Source organism: Phyllostomus hastatus, unplaced genomic scaffold, assembly GCF_019186645.2.
Source record: "Phyllostomus hastatus isolate PE091 unplaced genomic scaffold, TTU_PhHast_1.1 phas_contig_29, whole genome shotgun sequence".
Lineage (NCBI taxonomy): Eukaryota > Metazoa > Chordata > Mammalia > Chiroptera > Phyllostomidae > Phyllostomus > Phyllostomus hastatus.
In genome coordinates, this window is record NW_025333835.1 from 42,367,516 (window position 1) to 42,391,073 (window position 23,558).

Here is a 23,558-nt window from a genome sequence, read left to right on the forward strand (position 1 = left end):
ATAAACAACGAATAGTGTTTCAGTATAAGTGTGTCCCATGCAGTTTCTGGAACATGCTTATAATAAAAAATTATTTGTCGTTATCTGAAATTCAAAGATAGCTAGGTGTCCCACATTTTTATTTGGTAAATCTGACACCCTAAATACCTCTTAGGATGAACATGAACTCTCATAACTCTGGCCAAGAAAAACCACTGCTTTTTCTTTTAGGTTTAGTCAAACCTATTATGTAGTTCAATGCAAATTTCCTGTTACTGCCAATAACCTGATCCCACTGTTGAAAGATGTCAGACCTCATGCAAATAGAGCAGATGATGTCTCGCCTTTGAGTGCAGGATTTCCTGCTCTATTGTGTTTTTCTTATTGATTTTTATTTAAAAAACAGACACACAGACAAAAAACACAGAAAGAGAAGGAAGAAACACCTCCCTCCTGAAACCTGGCACAAAGACGAAGAAGGGCCGTGGAAGGCCCCCTGCTCTGCCCACTCCCTTCAAAAGCGGGGGGGTGTTGGGAGGACAGGAAAGGGGTGAGACTCAGCAAACCGCCCCAGGAGAAACACCTCATCTCCCGGTGGTCGGAAAAGGACGTGGGACGTTCAGTGAGCTGCCCTGACTGCGGCCCGCGGGCTCTCCCATGAGCTCCCCCCAGTGCCCAGCCGGCCTCTCCCCTCCAGCGCGAAGGTCCGGCTGGAGGCTGAAGAAACCACCCTAGTCCGGCCTGCATTCGCACTGACCTGCGGGGCCTGTATCTTGGGATGGAAATGGTAAAAACATTACCACCCGCCCTGCCAATCCTCACAAAATGCCCCTTGCTCCTTCCTTATCTTCAGCCTCTCTCTCAGCTGTCCCTCCATCCCCCCAGGCCTCAGCCCCTGCAGGCCGGCACCTCCTCACCACCAGGCAGGAGGGGAGCCCCTCCCAGCTAACCCTTAGCTTCCTGACCCTCTGGCCTTATCTCCAGGACTCCACCCTCTTCTTGGTCCCTTGTCTGCAAGATCCTCTTCCTGCAGGTGGCCCTCCCCATACAGTGCTGTCTCATTCCTCCCGGGCCCCTTCCCCCCTCACACTCTTCCTGGGTCTTCAGTCACCTCCCTCGGCTCCCACCATTCAAAGGTGGGAGCCCCACTCACCCCAAACATCGGAATCTGTAAGCACAGCCATGTTCCAGCATCTACCTCAGCAGGGGCTCCCAGGCTCTCCCTCTCCTCCCTAGCCTGCCCCCTCCCCCCACACACCTAATCTGACCCCAAGCTGGGTGGCTGTGACCTGAGTGTCCTCCAGATCCGTCCTTGCTCTGCAGCCCCCACACCCCGTGCCTCACCCCGCCCCCCATGTGGCCTCGCTGCCCCGACCACACGGCACCCGACGGGTCCTCTGCAGCAGCATCGGAGCTGTGCTCCCTCTGCTGACACCCACCGCTGACACCCCTGGCCTCCCCGGGAAAGTCTCCCTGCAGCGTGATGCTCAGGCCCCCCGTGAGGTGGCCCCGGCACTGTCCCACCACTCTGAGCCGTCACTCAAGCTGTAACCGAAAGGAAGTCCGGCCGCCTGCCACTCTGAAAGCCGCATTTGCAGGTGCCGGGCACCTGGAAGATGGCGGTCTCGCATCTCAAAGCTCGCTGCCCTGGGAAGGTGAGGGACCCAGGTGTCAGAGCCCGTCCCCAGGAGGATGGGGGACCCAGGTGTCAGAGCCCGTCCCCCAGGAGGATGGGGGACCCAGGTCTCAGGGCCCGTGTCCCCCCTAAGAGGAGGCAGAGGTTTCTCGAAGGAGGGAGAGCGGAAGGGAACCCAGAGCTCAGGGAGGGGCTGCGGAGTGCTCCGCGTGCGGGCGAGCACAGGCCGTTCCCGTGAGTCAGTGACAGTCCGGGGTGGTCGGGCTGGTTTGGTCGTCCAGCTGCACATGACCCTGGATTCACGTCACCCTGGCCCCACGGCTGAAGGTCAGCCCGTGGCCCGGAGCAGGGATGCCTGGAGGCTGGCATCTGGACCTTTTGAACTGAGTTCCTAGGATTCTCAGACAAACACGCTGCATATCTGCAAGGTTCACAGTACTCCGAGTCCGCACCCACAGAAACGACGTCAGAACCAGGGTGGGGCGGGGGGTCAGAATTCCCCACCGTCCTCCAGCCCCTCCAGCCCCCAGCACACCGCACTGCCTCTGGGGCCTTCAGACCCCTGCCCAGGCCGCTTCGTCCCCGTCACCTCCCCCACCCGCCCCGCCCCGCCCCCCGCTGCACACTCCCCCTCGCCCTCCAGAGGAGCTGCTCGTGAGCCCGAAGCTTGCCGCCCGCTCCTGGGCGCCCCCAGAACAGGACCTGCACCTCCAAGTCCTGCCCTGGGAACCCGGCACCGCAGCCTGAGCTCCGGGGAGACACCGCGGGGCCCGCACTCGGCGGCCCGCAACTCGTGGTCCTGGCGCTCGGCGGAAAGGACGCTGCGTCCCGCGCTGGGTGGGCTGCCGTGGGAGGGAAATGCATGAAAATCGGCGAGCGAGGGGCCAGTGAGAGGATCGGGGGGGCAGGGATGGCCACACCCCCGGAAACCCTGTCGAGTGAGGTGGCGTCAAGGTACGCGGACACCTGGCTTTGTGGAGACGGTCACCAGAGTCGTCTTCTCAGCGCCATCAACGGGGGGCGGGGTGGGGGGGGCGAAGGAAATCATCACCGAACCCTCCTCTAAATTCCCACTTCCAAAGGAATGGGCTGCGGGCGGAGAGAGTAAGGCCACGTTATTTTTATAGTTTCTAGTTTACCGGAGACATCTTCAGGGAAAGGGACGGGGAGTGGCGCGGTCAGAGAGGGGCCCGGAGTCCCCGCCGCCCTCTCTTAAAGAACCCCCCGCCCCCGAATCAGAGTTCTGCTCGGAGCAGGAGACAAACGCCCAAGGGCCTCGGCGAGGGCGTCCGTGGGGGAAGCCCAGCACCCGAGGGCGGGCTGCAAACTCCGCCCCCGCGGAGGCAGCGAGCGCAGGCCCACGCGGCAGCTACGCACCCGAAACGGCGGAGGCCTGGAAGCCCAGGTCTTCCACGGCGGCGCGGAGCTCCTCGGGGTTGGTTACCGAGGGGTCGTAGAGGATCGTGGCGGTCCCCTCCGCCAGGGACACGGATACGCGTTGCACCCCTTCCCTCTGGGAGAGCCGGCCCTCGATGGACTGGACGCAGGATGCACAGCGCATGCCCGCGACTGCGAGTCCCAGGGTCCGGCCTGCGCCTGGCCCTGGCGCCGGGCTTCTCCGGGCGGGGGCGGGGGCGCGACCCGCGGAAGACCCGTCGTCCGCCCCGCTTCCTTCTGCTCCGTCAGCCAGGGAAACCTTAAAGTTCCCGGGTGGAAGCGCCTCGATGGCCTTCCGCAGCGCCCCTGGGGTGACGCGGGAAGGGCGGAACTGGACCTGCGCGGTTCTGCTGTCCAGGGACACTCGAACGTGCTGAACCCCCGGGAGCCGGCCGATGTTCTCCTCGATGTTGCGGACGCAGGACCCACAGCGCATGCCGTCGACTCGCAGCCGCAGGGTGGCCACCGGGCTCCCCGGGGGCTCCGAGGCCTGGGAGCTGCCGACGTGCGGGTTGTTAGTAGGGGTCGGTGTCTTTGGGTTGGCGCCCTGTAACCGCCCGATATCAATGCGCCCCAGGCTGACCGGGGCCACTTTGTTCTTGATGACGGCGTCGAACCCAAGGTCGTTTACGTGGTCCCTGAGGTCCTGGGGCCCGATGAGGTAAGGCTGGTACGTGATGACGGCCTCCTGGCTGCTCAGGGACACCCGGACGCGCACCACCCCCTGCAGCTTCCCGATCTTGCCCTCTATGGAGCTGACGCAGGACTGGCAGGTCATGCCCTCCACCCGGAGCTTGACCACGGCCTCCGGGGCCGGCGAGGACCTGAGAGGCCAGGAGTCGGCCCTTCCCTCCGCGATGCTGGCCCCGAAGCCCATGTCCTCGATGTGACAGCACACCTGCCGCAGGCTTATGACCGACGGCACGTAGTGCACCGCCGCGCTGCCGTGGTCCAGGGAAACCTGGACGCCCACGACGCCTTTCAAACCGGCAATCCTGCCCTCGACGGACGCCGCACTCGACTGCCCGGTCAGGCCCGAGAGGCTGATGGTGCCGGTGGCCGTCTGCAAAGGGCTCGCGCCGTCCAGGCCGCCGTCGTAGCCCGCGTTGTCGAAGGCAAAGCTCTGCTTCATGGCCGGGTCGCAGGCGCGCGCGGGCACAGACAGTTTGGCCAGAACCTACAAGGAAAAGAAATAACTTTTTTTTTATCCTCAATGCTAACGTTCTTCTAAAATACCCGTGCTTGTCTGGCCCTGAGAAAATGGAAAACAGTGCCACTGGTGTCAGAACGTCCCCAGAAGAGCACAGCACACGAGCGTACAATGCAGAGAAAGAAAAAGGCAGAGGGCTTCTCAACATACGGAAACGCGGTTACGGGAGGCAGGTGGCATTCCCAGCTCACCGCAGCGCCGTTCGCACCACGCACCTCGGCGCCCCCGACCCGCCTCTCGGAGCCCGCGGGAGGGTCAGCTCCCTGGAAGGGAACTCGCCGATGCCTGTCGAAATTACAAGTCCACAGACGCTTTGACCCAGCAGCTCTGCATCTAAAACTTTAGCCAGTAAACATACATGTGTTCGCATGTGAAAGGAAGCACACAGCAAAGGACTTGGAACAGCACACATGTCTGTGAGTAAATTACCGCACGGCCACACAGTGGGATACTGTCCTGCTCTTAAAAAGAATGCGGCGACTCTGTAAACACTGAAATAGGCTGATACCCAATACAGCGCTCGGTGAAAAAGCGCAAGGCACAGGATGCGTGGTATTTCAGTTATCTGCGGCTGCACGACAAACCGAATTTAGTGGCTCATCACGAATGCGCACAGTTGTTCAGTTTGGACAGGGCTCCGTAGGGAAACCTGCTCTGTGCCACACAGCATATCCTGACACGGATGGCTCCCTCCTCACCGGCTCTCCTGTCCCAGGCCTGGCGGGCGAGGCCGGCTGTGGTCTGGAAGCTGCTAGCAAAGACCTCAGTCCTCTTGCATGGGGCCTTTCCACTGGCAGGCTGGGGACCTCACAGCTGGTGGCCTGTGGGTTCTGACAGGGCGTGTCACAGAGTGCATGCCCAGAGGACAGGCCCCAAAGGGCAAGCACTTAGGGAGCCTGACCCCACATCACATTTCCTAGTGTGCTGTGGGTCAAAGCCAAGTCACACGGCCCAGGCCCAAGCTCAGTCAATATGGGAGGGAATTACATAAGGACTTAAATACAGGGAGGTGGAGTTCATTGGGAAGCCCTCCAAAATAACTCTGCCGCAGAATTAAATAACTCTGCGCAGGGAGGAAAAGGCACAGATGCTTAAGCAAGCCTGGATGACCTCTGGGGGAGTGGGTAAGAAGAGGGGAAGGGGATAGAGTGGGGGGGTTAGGGGCTGGGCGCTGGAGGGAGCAGGTGGTGCCTGGGGCCAGGGGTGGGAAGGAAGAGTTACTTTTCACTGTACAACTTCCTATGCCTTCCACAGGTGCTACCAAGTTCTACTCGTTCATTTAAAAATTAAAATAAATAACATGAGCATAAAGGAGATCCAGAACAGGGACCTGATTGTAATAGGTATTAATTAAATACATGTTTAACTGGAAGAGATGAGGGAAAAATTAAGAAAATATCCAAAGACATTCTCTTTAACACAGTGCCTTAATAAGCAAAAATTGCCTCCTTACAATGAGACCTAATCCTCCCTCACCCAGTCTGCTGGAAAAACACATTTCTGCCCAACTTATTTTTCTTGCTCTTGGGTCTGGCTACCACTCACCAAACCCCCAATCACAGCGCTGGCTCTTAATCCCTGGATTACTGACTCGATGTTCCTGCCAAAGGGGAGTGCAGAAGTGCTGGGAGCTGTTTGTTTGTGGCAAACAATACCCAGAGGCCCCCTTCCCGACAGGCAGGTTTCTAACGACAAGCAGGTACGGAGGACAAAGCTTCGCAAGTGACACGACTTTACAAAACACCCGAGCACCTGCGGGGTACGGGCCGCCTCCTCACAGTGGCCAGCTGTTTGGACAGTTTGTATGCATACACACACGTGGGGTGTGTGTGTGTGTGCTCTCCATTCCACTCTTCAGACGACCGTTGGTGGTAAAAGCTCTCACAGAATGAGTTCCAACAAACATGTGTGGGTTTAAGGGTTCGTCACGCAGTCACACGCGTGGGAGAGTGGGCCCCGGACACAAACTCTATGCCCGGGAGAACCTCGGGGAAGCCCCGGCGTTCCTCGGTTCTCACCGAGTCACACGCACTCCTGGGGGACAAACACCTGAGACTTGTGCAGGCCAACGCCACGGTGTGGAAGAGCTTTTGCCCACTTTAGAATTTTTAACAAACTATTACTATAACAGGCATTAGGATTAGAAGGGACTGGAAACACAAGAGGAGAAAGGGATTTCAGAGGAAAACCCAAGATGAATTTCTATTCTTTGCTATCTCTCTAGGTGCCCAGGTCACATGGGATTTGCTGAGAGTGCCAGGGCCAAAAGAGAGAGAGAGAGAGAGAGAGAGAGAGAGAGAGAGAGGTAAAGGAATAGACGCTGTTGCCACACCAAGAGGGAGCCAGGAAAGGGGAAAATAAGACATCCAGGTAGGCCAGCCTGGTGTGGAGAAACTAGAAATGGCGTGGCAGGTTCTGATGAAAGTTTTCAAAGCCCGGCTGGAATTCAAAGGCCCAGAAGTGACGGGTCTTGTAGACAAGAACTGTGGTCACAAGTCAAAGAGCGATGCCACCACACACACGACGGGAGACCACCGGCCACTTCTGCCATCTCTCAGCCCCACCCGGATCCCCTCAAACCGGGCGCCACCTGCCCACTTGCCCTTGAGATTTCTCCCACTCCGCAGGGTAACACCCTTAAGCACTTCCAGGCCAAAAAAGTTAAGCACGTGTGTGGCTTTTCCCATACAGAAACCCCCACCCCAGACAACTCTGTGTTCCTGAGCTCTCACAAATCCAAAATCCAGAAAAGCCCTGATGTTTTCCGTATGTACACACGCCCAGTGATAGCAAACAGTTAAACATCCCCAGTGCCGTCTTACGAGGATGACATCCTGTGTCCCTAGCGCTCACTGTGATTCCATCAGCAGGTATTCTTATCGCGGTTTTACCGCTGCAACAGACTCGCAGACTTATCCCAGGCCACGCATCCGTTTAAGTAACAGCTGGAATTTAAATTACACCAGCTCAACGTCCAGCATGCTCTTTAAAAAACACACACACACAACAACCCTGGAGGTTACTTTTTCTTTTTTTCTTTTTAGTCACGCTAATCACAGGAGGAGGCTACCAAGCGGAAAAGCAAAAGGAAAGCTCAGAAAAGCAGCCCCGGAGCAGCTCCGTCCGGAGTGAGTGCAGCCGCCCTGCCGCCGGCGACCGAGCCCGGCCTTCCTCCCGTGGGGTGCTGCCCCCTCTGGCCAGCTCTGGAACTTCAGAACACGCACGGCAGAAACCGGCGCTCCCTCCGCTCCCCGCAATGCTCTGACTCCAGCGCACTCGGGGCAGCCCCGTGAGCAGGGCGGGCAGGGCACGCGTTACACCTGCACGTGTGCAGACTCACAGGGGTACGCACATGTCAGTAATAGTGCGTGAGTTTGAGGCTATTCATGGGCAAGCTAGGAAATCCTGATTTTTTACTCTCTTTATATACGGGGTGTGGCAAAAGTAGGTTTACAGTTGTTCTCATGGAAAAGAATATGATAATCAATAAATAATAATACACGAATAATATAAGAAATAAATGGTGTTTTCATGTACTTACAACTGTAAACTTACCTTTGCCCTATCCACTCTGTATTTTCCAATTTTTAACATTTAAATAAAAAAATGCCCTGGCTGGTGTGGCTCAGTGGACTGAGTGCCGGCCTGTGAACCAAGGGGTTGCTGGATCGATTCCCAGTCAGGGCACATGCCTGGGTTGTGGGCCAGGTCCCTAGTTGGGGGCATACAAGAGGCAACCAATTGATGTATCTTTTGAACATCAATGTTTCTCTTCCTCTGTTTCTCTCTCCCTTCCCCTCTCTCTAAAAATAAATAAATTAATTAAATCTTTTTAAAAAATTAGTGTATGTATTCCCCCACCCCCACTTTAACCCCTTCAAACTGCCTTTTATCATTATTGAACAAAGGTCCAGAAAGAGTTCCCAATGATCGTTATTTAAGTTGCACCCACTGAGAAAACCCGGACGAGGGCCCTGCGGGTGTGCCGTGTGTGCCCTCCAGGGAACTTCCGTACGAGTGACCGCTTGTGGCCTGTGCCCTTCTCTGGACCACCGCAAGGAAAAACCATCAACCCTCACGGAGAAACCGGATGTAGTATACCCACGAACTTGCCCAGGAGAAAAAAGAAAAATTAACAAACAATAAAATTAACAAACCTGAATACATACGTACAACCATAGAGTTTTCTACAGACAACAAAACAAAATTCAGAAATTCACAAACCGTGACCTCTCCAAGCAGCACCCCACGGCACTGCCCCCGAAAACCCGTCCACACGCTCATCCCGCACGGAACTGCTGTCGGCTGCCTCGCAGGACCCACTGCCGTCCACAGCTACGTGCCGTAGCAGTTTTTCCATCAGACTTCTGTCGATCGAGAGCATTGTTTTTCCTCCTTCAGAGCCTTCTCTCCCAAACAAAGGAATTTTGCGTAACGGGCCTGTCACTATCAAGCAGCTGTCAGCATCTTGGAATCCCGACAGTTTTCGAGTTTGAAAAAAATAGTTTAAGTCAGAACTATGGGGTCATAACTGCTTTATGTCATCGCCAAGAATTACAATAAGACCATGACCTGAAAGAGCGACATTAGGTACGTGCAATGTGATCACTGGTTAGAAGAAAAATTATATCAATGATATTAATTCAGATATTTGTATTATACGGCAGAAGTCACTGAACTTCATACTATGTTTGGTTTTCATGATTTTTATTGGTAAGTTGCACATGGTTACCGGGTTTGATGAAATAATGCAGTATTTTATACACAAAAACAAACACTCCTGTCGCTAATGAATGTAGTGGTCTATGCCTAGAATTACAGTTGTAACCAGCTATACGTTAAAAAAACACATATATTCCTTTGAAAGACTTAGGTGTCCACCTAATGTTTATTATAATGTATTCTACTCTATGAATTCATGGTAGGCAATTCCTACCTAAAACAACCCCCAGAAAAAGAAATACAAGTGGTTGATGAACCTTTTAAAAACTAGTATCTAGTCCACTAACACTTGACAAAGGGGCTTCGGTGGAGAAGAGACAGAGTCTCCTGGGACGAAAGGCGCTGGGACACGGGGCAGCCGCACGTCACTCGTGAGAGAGCGAAACCGGAGCCCGGCCTCACGCCACTCGCAAAAACGGACTCGACTGGTTTACAGACGCAAACAGAAGCATGAAAACCGTGCAACTCCTGTGAGAAAACACAGGGGGAAAAGCTCCTTGTCAGGGTCTTGTTAATGATTTTTTTTTTTTTTGGATGTGAAACCTGAGGCACAATCCACACCATGAAAAACAAGGGAAACGACTACACCAAACCAAAAAGCTCCCGCGCAGCCAGAGTGAAGACACCCTACAAACGGGAAACGGTGCATCTGATACGGGGCTAATATCCAATACATGTGAGTGCCCGCCGGTGCGTGGATGGATGAAGAAAATGTGATCTCTCTCACACACACACACAGGGATAGTTATGATTCTGCCAACCTGCTGAGCCTGCTAATACAGAGTGGTGGGGGAGGCACAGGGTGCCCTCCCCACCCTTCATGTTTTCTCCAGCTGTGCCTTAAAAGAAATTTTCCCCTCCTGCCAGCCCAAAACACAGAAGACCCTTACAGCTTGCTCAACACCACGGCCTGGATCTAAACGGTGCGTGTACGAAATGGGAACCAGAAGCACAGAAACCCACCGACCACGGCCAGGGCTCTGACGTGTTTTATTAGCACTCACGGGGGCCGCCTGCACCTCTGGGCGCCGCGCTCCTGCAAGCCCCGGGCGCAGTAAATCAGCCACCCTCCCATGGGCAGGCACGTTCCAAACCCTGTCTCAGCCGGGGTGTTAAACGATACTTGCACACCGTAATAGCCCAGCAAGGGGCGTGTTCTCAGGCAGGTCCGGGATTAAGTCCTTCTGGCAAATGACCTAACCTCTCCATCTCGGCTTTCGGTCTGAGAATAGGGGACGGTGGTTTAAAGCGGGGTGACGATGAAACGAAGAGACAGGAGCACGGCCCCTTCCACATACCAAGTGCGAAGTAAGCTGGCTCTCAAACAGACCCGCAGTTGGAGCCTAACAGACTCTGAGTCCACCCACGGTTAACCGTGAACCCCCTCGACCGTCGCTGACGCCCGGTTTTACGTTCATCGTCGTGAACCGGCCACCACAAAGCCCCCCGCCCAGGATAATCTAAACGCTTTCTAAAAATAATCCTAAATTGGAAAGTGGAGCTATAAATAAAACTGATAATAGGGGTGTGCATGTGCACAACTGTCCACAAACTAGTAAGTAAAAAATACAAGGTGTGTAATACTACCTATGACAAAAAACACATGCATGTACACATACACAAATTCACATATAAGCACGCATGTTCACAGGTATAAAGGGAAAATAGCTGGGGCGCTGGGTTGCTTTTATTTCTTTATACTTTTCTGTATTACTCCTGTTGCACCTTGAATTTATTTTGTATAATAAACATGCATTACTTTCATAATGAAAGCTTTTAAAAAGCACAGGCACAGCTGAGCTCAGACATTAACTGGCCGACACGGTTCTGCCAGACACGGAGAATCCAACACGGCTCCAAGGTGGGAATTCTAGCGAAAATCCTAATTTTGGCAGAAAACAATAGTTTGCATTTATATGGCACTCTACAAAGCGTTTCCACACTCCTGCGAGGCAGGACCTGTCCTTCCACTTGGCAACGAGGAAGGAGAAGCTCGAGGAGTCTCAGGGTCAGCTGCTGGGCCAGAGCTGGGCCGTGGCCCGTGCGAGACCACCGCGGCCGCAGTCTCCCGGCCGGCTGCCACCAACAGCCCCCTAGTCCTGTGAGCTGAGTACTGGCCACCAAGAATCATTAGATTTTCACATCCAAATAACTGACATAGAAGTCTGGACGTTTTAAAGAAGTGCTCTCAAACATTTAAAAAATAATGTGCTTTTTTGCTATCTTGGACACTAGAAAAATATTAAAGCTGTGAACTGCATAAACACACATCTATAAACCTCTTTCTACATAAATCCATTGCATAGTACCAATTCAAAATCTCTTTTCACAAAATTCCCTTTGGTTCTAGGGACTGTTTAAACAACTAACACTACAAAAAACAAAAATAACTCCTAAACGGCATAGCCCTTATGAAAGCTTCCCTCAGTATCTAACCAGACTTCCCCCACCGGCACACAGCAATGGAGAGGAGCCCCCACCGGCCACCAGCCCCCCAGGAACTCCTACTAAAACACACCATTTCCACAGAATGTTACACTGCCTTACTTTTGAACGTTACAAAACTCTCATTTGCTTAAGAGCAGCTTCATCTTGCAGCGACATTTTCAATGTTTATTGAGTCAAAATATGGAGGTTAACAAAATCAGGTACCCATTTAAAAAAAAAAGGCAGGGGAGATCCATTTTTGTCTGATTTGCATTTTGGAAAACTTTTGCTCTCCAAAGGCTTACGAAAATATCCTTAAAATACGAAGCAATAAAAACCCAAGATTCACCCGCCATGGACTTCCCCTCTGGAGCCTCCACTCTGACTGTGGGCCTCAGCGCTGCACTCATCCTCCTACATGCAAACACCCCCCCCACCCGTGACCGGCACCCCACCCTCAGGCGGAAGAAACCTCCGTCTGTGAACCGGATCCAACCTCCCCCACCCCGCCCCACCCCAGCTTTTCAGCCCTTCTGCAGTGGCACTGACCTGTGTCATGTGCAAAGCCTGCTGGGAAAATTCTCCCTCCTCCTCCTCAGAGCAGCCCTCCTCCGAGGACCCGGGTCCAGGGGCGCCCCTGGCCGCGGGGCTCCGCCTGAAGGACCACCGCTGGCGGACAGAGAGCAGCATCGCCTGGGAGTCTCGCAGAGTCGCCAGGAAGGACCGCTTAGGGCCCCGGGGCCGCTCGCCCACACTTTCCTCCATCGCCGCGTCCGGGGTCACACCTTCCCCAGACCGCCTGGTCACCTTCGAAGGCAATGCTTGGAAAGTGCCCCCCTACCTGGCTAAGGGGAAGGCCCCTTCTCAGCCCCACAGGGCCCCGCTGGGCTCCTGGGCCAGCCCCGGGAAGGCTGCGGGTGCCTGCGGTCTGGCGGGCGGCGAGCCACGGAGTCGGGCAGACGGCAGGCACACCTGTGTGTGTACCTGCTCGCTCGCTCACTCGTCACTCTGCGTTCGGCGCTGGGACTCTGCACACGGCCCGCGCGTGCCCACGCCCAGGGCTGCTGGGACACCCGGGGGGCAGGGCCAGGAGCCCAACGTGAGGCTTCCTTCTGGCCACGTGCCCTTCCAAAACCCGGCCCACCGGCTGGGGAGAAAGGCCGCTGTGGATTACCAAACTTCCAGCACCTTCTGGGAACACCTTCAGCCGCCCCCTGCACAGCTCCCAGCCCGCCGGCGCACAGGGCACCAGGGGGAGAGAAGTATTTCCCGGGCAACGTGACTTGAATTTTCAAGGCCCCAGAAAGCTCCACGTCTCCTGCAGCTTTGTTTGCTCGTGGACCGGTGGCTTGACCTCAGGAAGGACCGAGAGCAGAAACTCCCTGGGCAGCCAGGCGTTTCCGTGGTTCCCATGTGGCAGAACGGCCGGGAGCGAGCGCGCCGTTCAGGCTCCTCGGGGGCCCCATGCTCCGCAGGAGGATTAAGAGAGACACTGGACCGTGTGGTAAAGGGGTGGCCGCCGCCCTCCTCCTCCTCCTCCTCCTCCTCCTCCTCCTCCGGGGGCAGCACTGGCTCCTTTCCCACCCCCGCCCCCACTCCTTCACAGACAAGGGGGCAGGGGGGGTGGCCTCCTCCCCCCACGAGGCACAGCTCCCCCAGCCGCTAATCCTGGCAACACCTCCGGGAGCGAACTCAGGTGGAGCGCAATGCACTGAGGACAGAGTCGGGCCCATTGGTAAGACAGTCACCCCGTGTCCTTCCGCATCACTCAACCCCCCCCCCCACCAGGTGCTGCTGGGGACGGGGGGTGTCACGGCGGGGGGGGGCGGGCATCCGGAGAGGACATTTAGAACGCATCCCTTCTGCTGTGGGCCGCTGGGGGGCCTGCCTCTATAAGGGTTGCCTACATAACACCCTTCTTCTCAAGGACCCCTGACCATGAGATGGGCTCTTCCCGACTCTCCTGCCCCCCCCAGCTCTCTGTGGGGACGTGGCCCCCTGCTGGCCCCAGGTCTGGAACTCGCTCTGGAACAAGCCAACTCCAGGGGGGTCTGGGGTGGCCTCCTACCTTCCCTGCGCTCAGCCAAAGACAACCTGCCTCCAGCTCCAAGAAATGCCATTCAAATCCGAGGCCCGAAGGGACGGTGGATGCCGAGGGCCTCGGGCGCCCGCCCCACCAAGAAGCCAGCAGAGATGGGCCTGGAGATGGCGTGGTTTCTCTCTCACAGTCACGCAACTCCTGCTTGCATACCTCTGACCTTCCCGTGTCCTGATGCTTGCGTACCTCTGACCTTCCCGTGTCCTGATGCTTGCTTACCTCTGACCTTCCCGTGTCCTGACAGGCTCTGCCGGGACGCACGGGCGCCTGCTCACCCCCTCACGTCTCCTGCACCGCGCACGATAAGTAGGCCTTCCAGACGCCTGAGGCTGATCTCCTTAAGCACCAGGTTTTTAAGAAACTTTTTGCCATTTCGAGTGGAAACCTCCCCAAAGTGTCATTTATCTTTCTACTGCCTTTTTTCCCCGATCTTCACCTGAGTATACATTTATTGATTTGAAGCGGGGGGTGGAGAGAAAGAGAGAGAGAAACATCTACTGGTTGCCTCTCATACACGCCCCGACCAGGGGCTGAACATGCAACCTACATATGTGCCCTGACGGGGATCGAACCTGCAAACTTTTGGTGTACAGGACGATGCTCCAACCAGCTGAGCCACCCGGCCAAAGCTCCCCTGTCTTTTAGTAGAGTTACTGAATGAGTCACTATGAGTTACTACCCTTCTTTCAACTTTTCCTTGGTGATGCGAGATCATACATGAAAACGCTTCTGTGCCGTAGCAGTGAGCGGTTTGCAAGGAAAGTATGCTGGCACCACACGTCCCAAGTGCTTTTGAAAAGTCCATCCTCTTAGCACCGTGAACTGAGGAAAAACTTAAATACTCTACGTAAAAGACGTCCTTCTCCTAAATGGGCACTGAGACCCAGCACACAGCCAGAAAAAGGAGGCAGGGCCCAGGTTATAAAGGGCATGAAGTTCGAATTCATGAAGCCTCTGTCTGTCCCGTGGGCCGTGGAAGATCGTCAGGTTGTAAGCAGAGGACTTACGTGACTGCATCTGTGAGGTGGAAACACAGTTTGGGCCGGCAGGAGAACGGGGTCTCGGGGGGGGTTACAAGGAGCGAGGAGGTTAATAGTGGAGTAGGGTCAGCACAGGAGTCCTGCAGGCTCCGCACCGACTGATCACAGCCCGGGGCACGGAGGGAGGCCCGGAGGGTGGCAATGCCCCTTCCAGTTTGGCAGAGATGAGGAGGAATGGGGGCGGGGCAGCACGTCTGGGGGAAATGGTGGATCCTCCTTTGTTCCCACAGAACCTCACAAAGCAGCCAGGGCTCCAGCCACTTTCCCAGACTGGAGAATCGGGCCCAGACTCCTCTTTCTGGCTCCTTCCCCTTTCCTCACACCCGACCCCTAGGTGGCCAGCCCCACCTAATCCTCCTGATCCTTTAAGTCCCGCCTCTCCTCAGAGGGCCTCCACCCCCGCCCCCCACCAGGGCTCCCTCCCAATCTGGACTCCAGCGCAGCCCTGCCAAGGCGACAGGCTGGCAGCCTTTAGATCATCCCTGTACTGGAGGGCAAGCCTTCTCCCCCCACTCGGGCCGGGCCAGACTCATCGCGGATGCAGCGCGTGCGCACTCAGTGCCCGGAAACCCTGCAAGCTCCCCGAGACGAGGTTCTCGGGCCTTCTCTGCCCTCAGACCCAGCACGGTGACGAATGAGTACCGGCTGCTGACCGGACGCTGGCGGAGCTGGACTGCGGGCAGGTGAGAACGCGCACGCCTGCCACCTGGAGCCTCCAGGTGCGTGTGGACCCCTTAGCGCAGTGCGAGGGCACACCCCCTGGCCCCTCACCCACCCCCCCCTCCTTCCACGGAGTCATTCTGCCTTGCGCACGTGCAGACCCTGTTTTTCCCAAGTAAAATTCACCTTGTGCATCTCCGGCCCACCTCCCCCGTTGCTGTGGCTCTTTTCCTCGTAGAGAAGTAAAAACCCCCTTGGTGTCCTGAACAGCCCTTTGCAACCCGAGGAGCCTGGGCCCGGGGCAGATGGGCAGCTCCTGTTACCAGAACCTCCGGGACAAAGGACCTTATTTGGAGGGAGGACACCTGATTCAAATATTCAGCACTCCCAGAAACAGCCTGCCCAGCCCAGCAGAGGCTAGCTCTGGGCGGCGCTCAGAAAAACGGCGGGCCGTCCTCCCGCGGCCGGCGGAGGAGTCCCGGATCCCGGGACAGGACCAGGACAGAACGACAGAGCCTGACACTGAGCTGCTGCTGGGAAGCGGGGGAGGGGGGGCAGAGGGCTCCCCCACAGAGAGGAGGAGAATGAAGAGCCCGGCCCCCACCACGGGGGCAGAACGTTAATAAACACATCCAATGTGGAGCCTGAGAGCCAAGTAGTTCAGCGCTGCGCACGAAAGATGCTACTGGCTGCCCTCAGGTCTTGATTAGCAAGTTAGGAGAGAAGAGTCGTAGAGGACGGTATTCAAATACTGAAAAGTCGTCTGCACGGCCAGGTGCTGGGAGGGGGGTTGAGGGGGGCTGCTGCAGGCCCTCGGCCCCCGGGACTGGTGGGCTGGTGGGCCCAGAGGTCTGCGTGGCCACGCCGCACTCCCCTGGGACCTGGCGGCTTCAGAACTAGAACGGTCAGCCCTGCGTGCCGTCTGCACCAGCGTGCTGACCGGAGACAAGCACACAAGGAACACCCAGGCGGGCTCGCTCGCTAGCCGGAGTGCTCGTAAAGGAAGCTGCGCTTGGCCTAAGGGTAGAAAACGACACTGGTTCTAAATGAACGAGACTTGGACGGGGCCACCGAGAGACACGGAGGCTGAGGTCATCCAAGTGCAGAAGCCAGCGCTTTGATGGCACGGTTGCCGTCTGCACCTTCGACCTCCTCGGCCACCCTCTTCCCCTGGTGCCCGCCTGGCTCAGCTGCGACAGCGGCTGCCTCCACGTGCCGACAGACCCCGGGTCTGTCTCCCCGCGGCCCAGGAAGGACCGCGGCAAACCGCTCGGAGGTGGCCGGCCCGCCACAATGGTTCCACGCTGGTTCGTGATGGTGAACCGGGAGGGGGTTCTGGTGCCGCCGGCAGTGCAGCCACCTCTGCCCTCTCCTGGACGGTGATCCCACACCTCCCAGCAGCACCACCGTGTCCTCAGACCCCCACCCCGCCCTTCACGCTGCCCTGCTCCTGCCTCACGGAAACAACAGGAGCAGCCAGACCAGGACCTGCAGACGCCTCCCCCACCGCCTGGGAGAGTGCCTCTCCCTGCCCAGGCAGCGGTCCCTGCTCCCCGACTGGCCCATCCCTCCCGGTGCTCCCCTTTATCCCCCCCGCCCCCACCTTGGGAGTGCCTCTCGCTGGGCCCTCAGACCTCTCGCTGGGCCCTCAGATCTAACTAGTGGAATTACTGGTAACTCCTAGAATGACCACCTACAGCCAAGGACTCCCAAACTCCACGCCACTTTCTGACCAGATGCTGAAACAATACCTCCCGTGGGATGTGCATCACACGTCTCCAGCGTTACCTCGGCTGCAACTGAGCTCCCAGTGTCCTACCCCCTCCTGCTTCTTCATCTCCGTAAAGGCAGCTCCTCCTCTCCCGTGCCCAGGGAAAGTCTTGGATTCATTGTGGATGAGAATCATTTCCTTTCCAACCACAGGGAGATGCCCAGCGAATCCTGTCAGTTCTAGCTTCAAAACACACCCAGCACCTAACCGCTTTTCAGCACCTCCACTGCTAGAGGGTGCCGGCACCTGGAGGACGTGAGCCACCACCTACGCTGGAACAAGGAAGGTTTGGTCGCCGGCTGAATGCTGACCACCAGGTTCCCTACTATCCGGAGCGGCTGACGCACGGCCGCCAGCGTCCTGCTGGGAACCGGTGGAACCCTCACTGCCCCTCCCCTCTCCCTGAGCTTTTCCCAGAAACAAGGTCCACACATCTCCCAGACAGAGGACATTGTCCTGCAAACACCTACACCCTGGCCACTGGGGAAGAGCAGCGGGGGACCCACCCTGGGTGAGGGGTCTGCTACGCACCCATAAAACCCCTCCTACCCTTCCCCTTGCTGCTGCAGTCTGCGCGGACTCCTGCTTAGACTCAGCCCGCCAGATCGCAGGTCCTGCCCCCCATGAAACCCCTTAATCAGACTCTCTGGCTCCCCAACCTTTCTTAGCCACCTCGGCCGCCTAACCTCCACCACCACAACAGCGGTCCAAGCCGCCTGGGTAGCTCACCTGCGTTGTTAAAATAACCTCCTAAGGGAGCCCTGGCTTCCCCTCGGCCCAACCCAAGACAGAGGAATGCCCTTAAAAGGAAGTCAGATAAGGACAATCCTCTAACAACCCTCCAGGGCAGTTCCTTACACTCGGAGTGAAACCTAAATTCCTTCAAAGGACCTAGAGAACCTTCTAGAATTTGCCCCATCATTCTGTTTCTACCTATCCTCACACCCCTCATCCTCACTCACTCTGCTAGAACCACTCCAATCTTTCCGTTCCTGGAACACAGCAAGGCGCCTGCCTCAGGGCCTTTACACTGGCTGCTTTCTGGGTTAGAAGCTAGAAACGTCCCTTCCCCAACACCCCATAGCGAGGCCGCCCCCTTCCTCAGCTCCTATGGGTCTGCTCCCTGGATTCCGCTCATTACCATGTTTACACTTCAAACACCCCCCCCCCTTACTATTGTATCCTTTCCTGATTAGTTTCCCCAGAACACTTCACTACTATCTGATACGAGCTATATATTTCAGTTATTTGTTTAATGTCTCCCAATTAGGATGTAAGTTTCACAAGGGCAACAATTCTCTGTTTTTTTTCCTCGGAGCTGCATCCCCAGCGCTACAATGGTGTTTATGTTCATGTTTCTCAATAAATACTTATTGACTGAGTCAATGACAGAGAATGCCCAACAAAAAACGTATTTGTTTGCTATGAACACAGACAGATCAGAATGTGGCCGGTGCCGTAAAACACTCAACTTCCAGACGAATATTTAACATTTCATTCTGCAGATGCCCCACGGAGCGCTGACTCTTTCCTCCTTCACTGACTCCTTTCTCTTGCGCTCCGAGCCAGGAGTCTGAGCTCAAATACCGCCAAGAGCAGGCACAGTGACCTAAACGAGCAGGTGAGTACTTTGTAACAACTTGAACATCCTAACCGTGGCCCAAAGTTTGGTTTTTTGCAGCCTCAGCTCTGAAACTGCCTTCAATGCCCCGCTTTCCCTTTGGGCTCTGAAACCCCTTGCAGAGCACACAGCCCGCCTGGGCTCATCGTACTGTCTGATAAATCGTATTCCTTGCAGGACCCCTGAGAAATAACAATCCCTGCACTATAACTGTGTGATGGAGAAAAAAAAAAAAAAGAAACCCCAACAACCCCTTTCTGTTCTAAAGGCCTGTGCTAAAACCAGGACTTCGCTAAATGCTTGTTCATATACTACCCATCGTTCTCACCTCGAAACCCCACTGGCGTGACCACTGAGTCCGCTACGTGTGCGGTCTTGTTGCCCCAGAACACGTCTCCTAGATCATCAGCTCCCTCCTCACCACTTGTGCCTCTAAAAACGTTGCCCCGTCCCCTCCGTTTCGGAGCGTGTTCTCGGTTCATGCCAGGGTTTGAAAGTACCAGGGTACGTTCCTGGTTTGCAAATCATTATCTGAATAGGATAAGGGACTCCGGTGTTGGAAAAAAATTTAGTTTCAGAGAATAGCTAATAAGCTTAGCAATCAATGTACGTTAAAAGCTATTGTTTCAGGAACTGAAGGTAGGAACCCCCCGACCCCGACTCCCGGAGACCAGAAGCAGGTCCATCCCTGTGCCGCAGGAACACTGCAAGCTGTCAGGACGGCATCGGAGCCACTGTGCGCCCGGTGAGACGCCCGCCGCCCAGGACACAGAAGAAAGCTGCAGCTTTCTATGTTTGACTTTTCCCCAGAATTCCAAACCCCTCACCCACACCCTTCTTCTCCTCATTAAAAGGGTCGGTGTAAACGAGAATTTAAGACGGTCTGTTCGGGCATATACCCGCCATCTTCTCGGATGGCCGGCCATCTGAATAAAGCGCCCACGAGGACTCAATCCCTGTCTCTGCTTATTGGTCCCAGCGGTGCCAGGCATCTCGACAGGCATCTCGAAGGCCGACGTCTCGGTTTCACGAGGAGCCCCTCACTGTTACCTTGTGGCCCTCACATGCTGTATGTGTTCACTGTTAACTCTCCTGCACCCACCAAGGTGAAAGAAGTATTTGTTTCTCCATTTTACTTTTTATCCAATCCCAGAGACCTCCCTGCTTTGCTTTCTCCCATCTCCCTACTCTGCCACCAAAGAACTTCCTGTCCCTCTCTTTACGTCTCCTCCTCTGACTGTGTGAGGTGTACAGTGAACAGCAACCTGCCAATCTCTGGGGCATCTTCTCCATCCGTTGAGGTTTTGCTTCCCACAAATTGCTGTCGGGTTGGCTCAGATAAACTCATAAAAACTGTCGACAGGTTTGGACATTTCTTACATTGACAAGTCTAAGAGAACACAAGAATCTAGAGTTTTACACAAGATAAAGTCGTCGAAGCTTAAAATGTTGAAAACTTCTGCAAAGTTCGGGCCAGTGAAACACAAGAGGAAGCTGTATGTCAGGGCTCGTGAGGAGGCTCTTTAAAAGAAGGCGGGCCTGTCCTGGGGCCAGAGTTCGTGCCTCCAGATAAAATTTGGGGACAAGGTGGGTAGAGATCAGCAGAGTGTTGAAGAAACTCATACACAATGGTGTCAATTTTCTCGCAGAAAGACTTGAGGTTGTTTCATTTGTTGAGAATCAGAGGAGGCAGGGACGGAGCACAAGGCTGGCTGCAAGTGGTGACGGTTTGTAAGAGGCGCAGGAAGTCAGCAAGGAACAAGTATAAGGCATTTGCAGGGACAACCAGAAACCAGAAACTGCTGGCAGTACCAGCCACTCCATTGCCTGAACACCCCTAGCAAGGCTCTCCCTCTGCTGGAGGAGCCAAGAAGGCCGCTGGCCAGCAGGGTGGGGCAGGGGACTCAGGGGTCCCCCAGCATGGAAAGGGGAGACTGGACCAAAGATGCTAATTTTGGTTATCTCTGCATGGCAAGAATATATTCTTTTATTTCTGAAACTTAATAACTAGATGCAGCCAAAGCACACCATGAAGGGCATTTACAGACCTGCTGACGACAGCCATCTTGAGAGTGGTTGGAAGAAAAGTAACTTTTCCCCCTTTGGTCTTTATTTCCAAATTTTTGTTATGGAGTTAACTTGCTTTTATAATAATAATTTTTAAAAACAAGTTGAAACATTTCTAATACCCAATGCATTGTAATTTTTAGTTTCTACAGGAACCAAGTTAAAAAAAAAAACCCTGTTACATTCCAAAAGCAGATTGCACAATCGCTGCCGTTTTTAAAGTCTTATTTGCTGTTAGTTACGTCACTCTCTGCTTTGCCCTGTATTTTATCTCATCAACCTTTGATCGGTTCAGACTTTTCCCTTTAAGTCAGTTTTAAAAAAGAAAAACCCACAGACATTGCAGATTTTCACTTGGCGGTAATGCCAATCCTAGAGATGAGACTGATGTTGCCCACATTTGAATTTGGACACTTCCTTGGTTCCTATGCTGTGCAGTCAGTGCAGAGCATGTGGCAGGGCTGCCCCGAGCTTTGTGATGGAGAAGAAAGTGGATGTCAGGTAAAGAAGTGTCCGAAATCCAGCTCTCTCACCCCCCAGACAGTTACTCGTGTACCAGCTATGCCTTGTGCTGCTGTTAGGGCTGTCGCTGGCTTCTGACACTGGACACTGAGGAGGCTGGAGAACCAGCTTTCTCTGTGGGGAAGACAGCCCTGCCAGGAAGGAGGCACAGCGGAGCCTTGTGCAGAGCAACCTCATGCAGAGCAACCTCAGTAACGTCGACTACTACTGTTATCAAAGGAATCCAGAAGAGGACAAGGCCAATGTGGGCAGAGGCGGTTACAAAGTTTCAGGGAAGAAGCAGGTCTGAAGCCTGATCTGGAAGGCTGAAGATTTTTCTGACGGGTGGAGAGGTGGGGTCAGTGCAGCCCTTGGAAGGCTCTCCCCTTCTGTGCAGGCCAGCCCTCCCCCGCGCGAGTGCTCCCCATACCTCCGTTAGATGCCGCGTCATCACGCTAAGAATCATCAGTTGACCAGACCACCCACCCATCAATCCACGATATTTCATTTCTGTGCCAACAAAGCTTAGGCGAATTTCACTACAATAGGACATGCAATAAATAATGTTGAATTAATTTCAGGAATCCATAGAAAAGGCACAGCCTACTCTTCAGACCAGCAAACTAGGCTTAAGTGTCTGTTGTAAAGAAATGCTTAAGTGTCAGTGTTATAAATTTTGCACACGGATGCCTACTACACCCTGGCTTGTTACGGGGAGGTGAGGTGAGGAAGAAGCAAGCAGAATGTCCACCCACTGGTAAACAGTAAACACAATTAAGATGCCGCCATACTGTATAGAGTTTAAAATGAACACAACAGATGCTTATGTATCAACATGAAACAATCTCCAAAATAAACTGTTACACTGGTGGGGGGGGGGAGATTGGAGAGAATACACACTATGTGATCTCATGTGTATAAAGCAAAAATTTTGAATGCTCAAAATTGCACAAAACCTAAAGATTTCTCTGGATATGTATACAATACATATGATATGTATGTATTTTCAGCTCAGCACCGCCTGAAACTTGGTAAGTATTCAATAAATATTTGCTGAACAAATGAAGACATATGGACATAGATACAAAAGGATTAGAAAATTGATCTGCTTTTCATGCTATATATCCCTGTACTGTTTGCACTTTAAGAGACTGTACTAATAATGGGTTACTTGTCTAAGGAAAATGAATTGGAAATAGCTCTTTAAAAAAAAAAAGCTGCAGGACCTCGGGAGACCAAAAAAGGGTCTACGCACCAACTCTGAATACCTTCCGCAGGGGACTGACTGCATCTTCTTGAGCAGTTAGGGCTCTTACCCAGCAACTCAACGCTCACTTAACCTCCCCAGCATAATGGCCTACGGGAGAGTTCCCGGTTTTAAGTTGTTCCTGAAAACCAGTTCAGGTAAAGGCATGCCCTTTCGAAAGGGTGCTCTTCTCCCAGACCGTGACTCTTCTGGGGGTAGGGCTGCGGCGCCCCGCCTTCCCAGCCAACCCTCAGGAGCGGGGTGAGGACGCAGGGGAGCAGGTGGACGTGGGGAGCCCTCCGGGTACTGTGCCCACACAGCACCGGGGTGGGGGCGAGGGGAAGAAAACTTACTTTCCTACTGGCCCCTGCTCTAGCTGTAATCTGTCTCTCCCGCTCAGGAATCTTATCCCGGAGAAACCAGTTTCTTCTGAGATCCGGTCCGCAGCCCAAAGGTCACCTGGTTGGTGAAAAAGCAGCGCGGTGTTAGACCCCAGACATGCAAGAGGAGCGGGGTGGGGATGGCATCTCTTCGGTTCGGCTCTAAGCAGAGCCGGGGCCTGGGAACCGGCCCTTGCATTTCGGACAAGGGGATCGACTGCCGGCACTGTGCCGATTAATTCAAAGTTGCGTGTCATCGCACCCCTGGCCGTTGGGGACGCAGGCAAAGGAGCGAGACGGGAGGGTGGGCCTCGGACCCTCACCCACACCCACACCCAGAGGCCGGCCTGCTGGTGCCTCGGTCGAGCCGGGACCCCTACAGGAGCCCAGCTTCCCTCCCGCATCTCCGCTACCTCGAGCCGGTGCGCGTTGGACTCGGTCTCCAGCTCCGGCGTGTGCCGGGGAGGGAAGGAGGGCGGGTGAGCCTCGCAGACCGGGGTCGGAGATGTGGATCCCGAGGCTCGCCCACCGCGACAGGGGGGAGTGCGGTGTCGCCGGCGCCCGCGTGGGGTCCGCTCTCCCACTCCGCGCCTGACTCCCGGGAACCGCGGTCCTCACACGCCGCAGCCACCTCGGGTGTGAACTCAGTGCCTGGAAAATCGATCCGAGACATGCAAGGACCTCCCATTGGTCTCCAACGGATGGCCGGCTCTGCGCCAGGGGCCGGGTCCCCGGAGCAAAGGGTTCCAGTGGGGGAGGGGGG

General features: G+C 55.0%; 1 protein-coding gene across 1 annotated transcript in view; it reads right to left on the reverse strand.

Annotated features, from left to right (window-relative positions):
* ATP7B (ATPase copper transporting beta) overlaps positions 1–23,523 on the reverse strand; it is a 52,427-nt gene extending 28,904 nt beyond the window's left edge. Inside the window, exons 1-3 of the mRNA XM_045839247.1 lie at positions 23,209–23,523; positions 22,769–22,874; positions 2,993–4,229 (exon numbers count right to left, since the gene is read on the reverse strand). Of these exons, the coding sequence (XP_045695203.1) occupies positions 2,993–4,184 (1,192 nt within the window). The 5' untranslated portion in view covers positions 4,185–4,229; positions 22,769–22,874; positions 23,209–23,523. The remainder of the gene's footprint in view (positions 1–2,992; positions 4,230–22,768; positions 22,875–23,208) is intronic.
* Positions 23,524–23,558: the final 35 nt, after the last annotated feature.